A 10,647-nucleotide genomic window follows, 5' to 3' on the forward strand; every position below is an offset into this window, starting at 1 on the left:
GAAACGTTCAGCACATTAACGTGTTTGTTGAGATGGTGTATAAGCTCTAATGTAACGTTAAGCACATTAACGTGTGTGTTCTCTCTTGTAGAGAATGAGATGGTGTATAAGCTCTAATGTAACGTTAAGCACATTAACGTGTGTGTTCTCTCTTGTAGAGAATGAGATGGTGTATAAGCTCTAATGTAACGTTAAGCACATTAACGTGTGTGTTCTCTCTTGTAGAGAATGAGATGGTGTATAAGCTCTAATGTAACGTTAAGCACATTAACGTGCATGTTCTCTCTTGTAGAGAACGAGATTGTGTGCTTCCTGAAGGTGCAGCTGGCTGAGGCCATCAACCTGCAGGACAAGGCTCAGATGGCACAGCTCCAGGAGACCCATGCGCCGCGCCAGCCAGCCTCGACCTTCGGGCACCTGCCAAGAAGCTGCTTCCGCCCCGCCATCGCCCGGACGACTACAGGCATGCGCTGCCGATGGGGAGGAGGAGAGGGGGGGATAGAGGTGTGCCACAGTCAGGAGTGTGGGGGGGGGGAGGAGGGGGCAGGGCGGGGGGTAGACGTGTCCCACGGTCAGGAGTGCGAGGGGAGGGGGGTAGAGAGAAAGAGAGGGAGTGGGGGAAGAATATAGATGTACTACGGAGTGTGAGAGAGAGAGAGAAATGGGGAGGGGGCTACAGAGATGGATAGATGAGGTGGGGGTAAATGAAAAAGAAGATTTAGCGGAAGGGAGGGGGGCTCTGGAGATGACAATAAACCTTAGAAAACACAGTCAAGGACTTGTGTGCAGATTTCTTCTTTAGAGAAGAAATGCACATTTGCAGTTATTAAAAATCAATTTAATGTATGCCATCGCTTGCTATTGCTTGCAAATGATCAGGCTCAATAAAGCAGATAGCTATCAGTCAAAACAAGGCTTTGAGATCAGATGGGGACATCCCCTGTGCAGTCAGAGTGCTGTAGATCGAGCAGACAGCCACCAGAAGGTGTGTGTGTGTGTGTGTGTGTGTGCATGCCCTGTACATACTGTAGCGTACCTGACGCGGTGACTATATTTTCCTGTGTGTGTGTTTCTGTGTGTGTGTGTGTGCGCTGCAGGAAGCGCTCCCCGTACATAGTGTACCTGACGCGGTGACTATATTTTCCTGTGTGTGTGTTTCCTTGTGTGTGCGTGCGCTGCAGGAAGCGCTCCCCGTACATAGCGTACCTGACGCGGTGACTATATTTTCCTGTGTGTGTGTTTCTGTGTGTGTGGTATTGTGCGCTTGCAGGAGCGCCCATTTTATACCGTACCCGATCAGGTGAGTGACTATATTTTGTGTGTGTGTGTGTGTGTGTGTGTTTGTGTGTGTGTGTGTGTGTGTGTGTGTAAAGCTGCAGTGAGCCGCCCCCGCGACATTAGCGCATCTGACGCGGGTGACTATATTTCCGTGTGTGTTTCTGTGTGTGTGTGTGTGTGTGTGTGTGCGCTGCAGGAAGCGCTCCCCGTACATAGCGTACCTGATGCGGTGACTATATTTGCGTGTGTGTTTCTGTGTGTGTGTTATTAAGGTTGCGCTTCGTAGGGGAAGCGTTCCCATTATTAGCGACCTGGCCGGTGGCTATATTTTTCGTGTGTGTGTGTGTGTGTGTGCTGCAGGAAGCGCTCCCGATACATAACGCATCTGACGGTGCATTATATTTTAGTGGTGTGTGTGTGCTGCAGGAAGCCCCCGTACATAAGCGCATCTGGCCGGTGACTATATTCTCGCGGGTGTGTTTCTGTGTCGCGCAGGCTGCAGGAAGCGCTCCCCGTACATAGCGTACCTGACGCGGTGACTATATTTTCGTGTGTGTTTCTGTATGTGTGTGTGTGTGTGTGTGCTGCAGGAAGCGCTCCCCGTACATAGCGTACCTGACGCGGTGTCGGCAGGGCCTGCAGACGTCCCAGGCGCACCTGGAGCGGCTGCTGCAGCGCGTGCTGCGGGACAAGGAGGTGGCCAACCGCTACTTCACCACCGTCTGCGTGCGCCTGCTGCTCGAGCACATGGAGGCCAAGATGATCGACTTCATCGGCGGTGAGTGGGCCAGGGGGGGTGTGTGTGTGTGTGTGTTTGGGCTCAAGTCCTAGCTCATCGGCGGTCGGAAGGGGGAGTGTGTGAAGACGGCATCAATGTCAGAATCAGAATCAGCTTTGTTAGCCAGGTTTGCGTAAACAATCAAGGAATTTGACTCTGGTTAATCTTTGCTCTCAAAGTACAACACTCTCTTAACATGTAAGAATAAAAAATAAAAAGCATAAAAGAATAAAAACAGAACAGTAAGAATAGAATGAAGAGCAGTAGAATGGCTATGTATAAGTATAATTACCATGTGTATCGGAACTCCCCCTATTACCGTCGGTCCCGCATTTCTGCCGTCTTGCGTGTATGTGTCACTTAATATCCATTTCTATACAAACCAAGACGGCGGATTCCTAAAGAAACGCAAGCACCCACACCATAGGTGTATCTAAATTAGCTATGTACCAAAAATGACATTTTACTGTGACTCAAAGAGCTGTAAACAGCCTGCTGTACACATCCGCTTGGAGCTCCAGTGGAATTTTAATTTCTTGACGAGAATTCTCGGTCTAACCGTTTATGTGCCGCTGAAACGGCGTAAATAGGCGACCCATCAGGCCAGCACTGAGTGTGGTAAACAAAATCGGATATTTCAGACAGTAAATGCTCCCGTTAAGAACCAACCCAGATTTTGTTCAAATCTACACACCTATTGCTACTGAGAAATGTAAGGTTCATTTAGCAAATGTTATTTTAAAGTGTTAAAAAACATTGTTGTTTTAGAATTTCTGAACAAAAGTGGTGATAATTGGGGGTGTTACGATACGTTTGTAATTAAACTTATACATAGCCATTCTACTGTGCCATGTCTGTATGGGTGTGTGTAAAGGCCAACCTAATCAGTAAGTGAGTACATTTTTAATTTATAAAGCAGAATTAAACACCGCATAAACTGACCAAAGTGCTGTACAGCGGAAAACTAAAAGATTAAGACTAAAAGACTAAGACAAATAATACAGAAAAACACATTGGACCAATAGTCATAAGAACATAAAAACAAAAAATAAAAGGAAACCTTCAATATCAAATGAAGAGGATGAATTCCTAGATGGACTGATTAACAGCATTGGGAATAACTAGTTGTAATTTTGGCCAGAAAATATCAATGAAGCAGTTTAATCATCGAGTGTGTAGAAAATAAATGTTTAGCTGTAAAAATGATGGATGGATGAATTAATGCCTCAGAATCAGCTTGTCAGAAGTACAGTGTGGGTCAATTTGGGCATCAACCTTGCACATGGCCTCTTTCTCCACCTGAGTTGACGGAAGGTGTGTGCGTGTGCGTGTGTGCATGTGTGCGTGTGCGTGTGTGTGTGCAGCATTCCAGGTGTGCACGGCGGCGGACGATAAGACTGCGGCGGTGGAGGACTTCCTGCGGTACCTGTACGGCGCGATGGCCCACGATGCCATCTGGCAGTTCGCCAGCGAGGATCAGCTCCAGGACGCCCAGATGGCTATCGAGCGCAGCGTCATGAACCGCATCTTCAAACTGGCCTTCTACCCCAACCAGGACGGGGACATACTGAGAGACCAGTAAGGACCACACACACACACACACAGTATAAACTGGCCTTCTACCCCAACCAGGACGCACACACGCACACACGCACACACACACTCACACACAGTATAAACTGGCCTTCTACCCCAACCAGGACGCACACACGCACACACGCGCACGCACACACACACACACACACACACACACACGTCAGGATGAGTGTGTTGACTGACGCTCCTCTCTGTGTTCCAGGCTTCTGCAGGAGCACATACAGCGCTTGTCCAAAGTCGTCACAGCCAATCACAAGGCCCTGCAGATCCCAGAGGTAACTAGGCAACAGCCTCCTTTTTACGTCACATGACCTAAACTCTGTCCGGATAGTTAACTGTGCATTACGTTGCGGTCACGTTAGGTGCTGTAGCTAGCTAACAGTTATGTGACATTCTCAGATACTCTACTGAAAGGTGGTCCTACAGTGGAAATAGTGGAAACAGTCATGGAGAACTCCTGGAAATGGATTAAAATGAACAGATGTCTTGGAAATCATTTATATTCTGGGGAATGTCAATTTGTAAAAAAATCTGATTGCCTACTGTGTCGATTTTGGTGTGTATAATAACATTAAATAGTGCCCATTTTATCACAATGGAATTCTGTATCAGTTCAGGTTGATCAAATGTACCTTGATCGCTCTTCAGAGAACATCTCATCTCGTAGCACTACTTACAACTAGTCTTGCTGATCCTAACACTTACCACCTGACTAGAATTGACACTTGACTGTTTAAAAACTGCACTCACTGATGCACTTAATTTTATTGTACTCTACCTTTTTTAAATTGTTCTATTGTTGAGAGAATTGCTTTAAAAAGCTTAAACTGTTTACCATGTTGTTAGTCGCTTTGGTTAAAAATGCGTCAATGTAATGTAATGTAATAATCTGTGTGTGTGCGCAGGTGTACCTGAATGAGGTGCCATGTGTAATATGTGTGATAATTATTGTGTGTGTGTGTGCAGGTGTACCAGCGAGGTGCCGCAGGTGTGTGATTGTGTGTGTGTGTGTGTGTAAAAGAGATGTACCTGAAGGAGGTGCGTGGGCCATGTGTGATAGCCCGAATGATGTCGCGCGGGTGTACCTTGCGATTAACGGGCCATGTGTGATAACGTGTGTGTGTGTGTGTGCGCAGGTGTACCTGAAGGAGGTGCCGTGGCCATGTGTGATAAACGTGTGTGTGTGTGTGCGCAGGTCTACCTGAAGGAGGTGCCGTGGCCATGTGTGATAACGTGTGTGTGTGTGTGTGTCTTGCGAGGTGTACCTGAAGGAGGTGCCGCGGCCATGTGCGATAACGTGTGTGTGTGTGTGTGAGGTGTACCTGAAGCCGAGGTGCCGCGGGCCATGTGCGATAACGTGTGTGTGTGTGTGTGTCTTGTGATGCCGCAGGTCTACCTTAAGGAGGTGCCGTGGCCATGTGTGATAACGTGTGTGTGTGTGTGTGTGCGCAGGTGTACCTGAAGGAGGTGCCGTGGCCCTGTGTGATAACGTGTGTGTGTGTGTGTGTGTGTGTGTGTGTGTGTGTGTGTGTGTGTGTGTGCGTGTGTGTGTGTGTGTGTGTGCGCGCAGGTGACCTGAAGGAGGCGCATTGGGCCATGTGCGATAACGCAGGTGTGTGTATGTGTGCCGAGGTGTACCCTGAATGAGGTGCGCGGGCCCGTGTGATAACCGTGTGTGTATGCGCTGCCAGGTGTACCTGAAGGAGGTGCCGTGGCCATGTGTGATAACGTGTGTGTGTGTGTGCCCAGGTGTACCTGGAAGGAGGTCAAAATACGGGCCATGTGTGATTAACGCACGCGGTGTGTGTGCGCGCAGGTGTACCTGAAGGAGGTGCCGTGGCCATGTGTGATTAACGTGTGTGTGTGTGTGTGTGTGTGTGTGTGCGCAGGTGTACCTGAAGGAGGTGCCGTGGCCATGTGTGATAACGTGTGTGTGTGTGTGTGCGCAGGTGTACCTGAAGGAGGTGCCGTGACCATGTGTGATAACGTGTGTGTGTGCGCAGGTGTACCTGAAGGAGGTGCCGTGGCCATGTGTGATTAACGTACGTGTGTGTGTGTGTGTGCGCGAGGTGTACCTGAAGGAGGTGCCGTGGCCATGTGTGATAACGTGTGTGTGTGTGTGTGTGTGTGTGTGTGTGTGTGCGCGCAGGTGTACCTGAAGGAGGTGCCGTGGCCATGTGTGATAACGTGTGTGTGTGTGCGCAGGTGTACCTGAAGGAGGTGCCGTGGCCGTCAGCGCAGGCGGAGATCCGCACCATCAACGCGTACAAGACGCCGCGGGACAAGGTGCAGTGCATCCTGCGCATGTGCTCCACCATCATGAACCTGCTCAGCCTGGCCAGCGACGACTCCGTCCCCGGCGCCGACGACTTCGTACCCGTGCTCGTCTTCGTCCTCATCAGGGTGAGGCCCGGACACACACACACACGCACACGTCCGCACTGTGTCTGACCTCATTATGATTCGGGAAATGTTGTATTGTGTGATTCTAGCCAGAGTTTTTCCATCTGTCTTGCGCTCTATCTCTCTCTCTCTGCCTTTTTTCTTCTCTTTCTCTACCTCTCTCAATTTCTCCCTCTCCCTCCTTTTCTCTCTCCATCTCTCTTCCCCTCTTTCTCTCTGTCCCTCTCTCTTTCTCCCTCCCTCCACCCCTATCTCTCTCTCTCTCGCCCTCTCTTCCTCTCTCTCCTCCCCCTCTCTCTCCTCTCTCTCTCTCTCTCTCTCCCTCCCTCCCTCTGCCCTCAGGGTGTGTGAGCTCTTTGCCTCAGTTTACTCCCAGTACCTCCAACAGAAGTGTGCAAATTAATAATGAATGGAGAGCAGCATTAAGAGCTGTTTTGTGTATGTAGCTTAACTCACATATGGATGTAGCCACACACACACACACACACACACACACAGAGAGGCAGAGAGGATGTGCATAATGCTTGGGCGGAGGTGGAGGTTTGGCTGTGGTCTGGGCTTGGCCTTGGAGCTGCAAGGGCATGTGAGCTCTGATCTCCATAACCTGACCACTCACCCGTATGGGTGTTAGGGGCTGCAGCCGTGTGTGTGTGTGTGTGTGTGGAGGGGGATATTGGTAGTGTGGTGCTTTTGCCTCTGTGTGTGTGTGTGTGTGTTTGGGTGCATCCACATATATTGTATTTATGTATTATAAATGTGTTGTCTTTTGGCAACATGCATGGTGTGTGTGTGTGTCCGTCCATATATTGGGATTTTGGCAACATACATGTTGTGTTATGAAGTGTGTGTGTGTGTATATCCATATATTGGGATTTTGGCAACATACATGTTGTGTTATGACGTGTGTGTGTGAATCTCAGATGCTAATGCTACCCCCACACACCTCTTCCCTCCCCCCAGGCGAACCCTCCCTGCCTGCTGTCCACCATCCAGTACATCAATAATTTCTACTCCAGCCGGCTGAGTGGGGAGGAGTGCTACTGGTGGATGCAGTTCACAGCTGCCGTGGAATTCATCAAGACCATCGACGACCGCAAGTGAGCCGCAGAGCAGACGAGACGAGAGCGGCGCTCACGCAGCGGAGAGGACCCCGCCCATCCGACCGCTCCCTCGCTCCCCTCCTTCGCCATGTGTTCTCTCTTTATCTCTTTTCTCTCTCCTTTCTTTCTTTCTCTTCCCTCACGTGTTCTCTCTCTCTCTCTCTCTCTTTATCTCTTTTCTCCTTCCTTTCTTTCTTTCTCTCCCTCCTTTCTCCCAGCCTCCCTCCGTTCCCTCACGTGTTCTCTCTCTCTCTCTCTCTCTCTCTTTATCTCTTTTATCCCTCCTTTCTTTCTCTCCGTTCCCTCACATGTCTTTTCCTCTCTGTGCTCCTCGGCCGCTCGTACTGTATAGCTGTATATAGGACAAAGTCGTGTACACTTTGGAAAGGACAAAGAGAACAGGTGTACTTATTTGGGGCATGGGGGCAGGTTTTACTATAAACAACAACAACACGAACAAAACAAATCAAAGACAAAAACAAACACACAAAAAAACAAACAAAGCCAGTGGGAAATGGCTTATGAACTTTGACCTTTAGCTAATTTGCATATTCCTTGTAAACTCTGTACGTGTGGTGAGGTGAAGGGACTTCATCTGATGAAATTTTATATTTAGAAGAACTATTAATTAATGAAAGAAAAAAAAAAGAGTTTTAATTATTATGAGAGATTGAAACAAAAAAGGGACCAGGCTTCCTCATGGCGATCACAGGTGCATAGGGAGACCTCTAGATGGCGACGTGGAGAGGTGCAGTTCAGTCCTCCTCCAGAAGAACTCCACCTGAACCAGACCCAGAACCACCCACCGGAACCAGGCCAGCGGGCACCTCAGCGCCCCACCCTACCCCCAACTTGCCCCCAACTTGCCCCCACGCCCTCCCCGATCATTCCTGACCAACGCCGCCACCCCCCACACTCCACCCCCCAGCACTAATGTGGCAGCTCAGTAACCGACCGTACTGCTGGTGTCTCCCCGTGTGTGTGTGTGTGTGTGTGTGTGCGCGAATAAGCCACAGCAGATGCGTTTCCTATGGCCCAGCTGTATTTAATCACTTTCTGTTGGTTAGTTTCCTCTTCTGTCAAAGCCTAAGTGGCGTGCCCAACGCAGATGCAGCACGCAGGGACGAGAGTGTCACACACACACACACACACACACACACACACACACACAGACAGAGGACTCTAAAGGACAGTTGTGGTTATGTTCTGAGAGGCACACAGTAGGTTATGAGTGGGTAGTATGTCTTTTGCTTTGGTTTGGTTAGCTTTTGCTTGTTCTCTCCATGTTGATATTAGGACACAGTGCCTTGTAGAATAGACCATTCTATTGAATTGAAACAGTGGGGTTGAAGTTCCTGTAATGTTACCTTCCTGTGTGTGTGTGTGTGTGTGTGTGTGCAGATCTGTCCTCAGAGTCAGAGGTCCCAGACCGGTTTTCATATCTCCTGGCCTGAGTGTCCTACGCGGGGCAGCTGCACCCCGTGACCTCCAGTACTGACCCCTGCCTGTAGAGGGCGTACTGTATCATTCAGGGCCTTGAGTCAGGCTGATGGAGTCAGCACTGCTCACAGGTCACCTGTAACCTCCTAAAATCAACAGAATCAGATCATTTCTACTCGGAGTGTTAAAGAGTGGATTCCAGGGTGCATCAGTGTGTTCAGTTACTCCAGAGGGCGTCAGTGTGTTCAGTTACTCCAGGGGGCGTCAGTGTGTTCAGTTACCCCAGGGCGCGTCAGTGTGTTCAGTTACCCCAGGGGGCATCAGTGAGAAGGTCCTGCCTCCACTCAGAGTTCAGAGTATGTATGTGTTTCCGCTGGCTCCATGGAGCTCTTAACGACAGCACAGTCTGGCCTTGCTCTGTCCTGTCTGCACTTACAAAACACTCACTGCTAAGGCCATACACTTCCCTTATTTACGTGTGTGTGTGTGTGTGTGTGTGTGTGTGTGTGTGTGTGGTTTGTTGGACTGTGCCTGAGTGTAAGCATATCAACCCTTAATGTGATCATATATTAATGCTCATTTGTATCACAACAGGCTTATTAATATGATCATATATTAATGCTCATTTGTATCACAACAGGCTTATTAATGTGATCATATATTAATGTTCATTTGTATCACAACAGGCTTATTAATATGATCATATATTAATGTTCATTTGTATCACACATGATGAGGACTATTGTCCCTGTTGCTTCTCCTACTGAGATTGCGGGCAGTGACCTCCTCTGGGGCTGTTCTTGAGGGGGGGGGGGGGGGGGGGGGACAGTGAACTCCTCTGGGGCTGTTCTTGAGAGGCTGGGGGGCATTGACCACCTCCGGGTCTGTTCCTGAGAGGGTGGGGGGGGGGGGGGTTGACCACCTCTGGGGCTGTTCCTGAGAGGGTGGGGGGTTGACCACCTCTGGGGCTGTTCCTGAGAGGGTGGGGGGGTTGACCACCTCTGGGGCTGTTCCTGAGAGGGTGGTGGGGGTTGACCTCCTCTGGGGCTGTTCCTGAGAGGGTGGTTGTCGGAGTTTATGCAAAACTAAAACACACCTGTCCCACTGACCCTGGCCTGCAGCTGCACTGGACTCACACACCCCAGAATTTGGTTACTAGTTACCGGGGGAACCATCTGTGCATCTATCTCTCTCTCTCTCTCTCTCCCTCTCTCTTTCTCTTGCTCTCTCTCTCTCCCTGCCTCCTTTGGACCTGAGCACAACACTTTGCAGGGGTTTGCACATTGCCATCATGTTCTGTGAAATGCATTTTTTTATTATTATTATTATTAATATTATCATAATCATAATAATGATAATTATTATTTCTTTTCTATAAGTAGAACCAGTGATTGTGTGTGAAGGAGAGGGGTCCGTCTCGTCTCCATTCTGACTGTTACCCTTCATGTTCACAAGTCCGCTGTATCGGCACTGGTGTACGTTTGTGAGCAATCTTGAGAAGATTTAGCTTTTTTTCCAGTACTTGTGTAAATTGTTTAGCAGAAATGGGTGTGGTCCTATTTGTATATATACGGTATTGAATAAATGGTAAATAGACAGTTCCTCACTGTGTTTAAAAAAAAAAAAAAAAAAAAAAAAAAAGTGTCACTTAAATTGTGGACTTGTGGTCCTTTGGAAAAAATGATTTCTGGGTGGAATGTGGTGGCTTGTTGCCCTGGAAACAGAATGTAGAGTAAACTCCAGAACAGAACTGAGGGTTCCACAGAAGGTTCCACATGGAAGCAGTGTCTAAGTGCTTCCTCTCTGCCCTGCTGGGGCGTCCGTGAGATGATCATACAGCCGCAGATCAATTCACCTCAGTGTAGGTCATTTAAAAAAAAAAGCCAAATAATAACAAGCCTTAGGGTGTGACTGGCACACACAGAGTGTGTTAAGAGTGCTGGCTCCACAGCACACACACAGACACACACACACACACCTGGTCAGGTACAGGACTACTCCCATACACACACGTGCACGCAGTGCGCTGTGCTCAAATGGTGTTTCCTCCCT

The 10,647-nt window shown here is 48.9% G+C and overlaps 1 protein-coding gene across 1 annotated transcript in view; it reads left to right on the forward strand.

The window, feature by feature from the left end:
* Positions 1 to 9,414, forward strand: part of gapvd1 (GTPase activating protein and VPS9 domains 1) — a 67,474-nt gene extending 58,060 nt beyond the window's left edge. Inside the window, 6 exon segments of the mRNA XM_048243087.1 lie at positions 293 to 467; positions 1,869 to 2,056; positions 3,421 to 3,634; positions 3,855 to 3,927; positions 5,858 to 6,055; positions 7,016 to 9,414. Coding sequence (XP_048099044.1) covers positions 293 to 467; positions 1,869 to 2,056; positions 3,421 to 3,634; positions 3,855 to 3,927; positions 5,858 to 6,055; positions 7,016 to 7,156 — 989 coding nt within the window. The 3' untranslated portion in view covers positions 7,157 to 9,414.
* Positions 9,415 to 10,647: the final 1,233 nt, after the last annotated feature.

This window comes from Alosa alosa, chromosome 5 (assembly GCF_017589495.1).
Source record: "Alosa alosa isolate M-15738 ecotype Scorff River chromosome 5, AALO_Geno_1.1, whole genome shotgun sequence".
Classification (NCBI taxonomy): Eukaryota; Metazoa; Chordata; class Actinopteri; order Clupeiformes; family Clupeidae; genus Alosa; species Alosa alosa.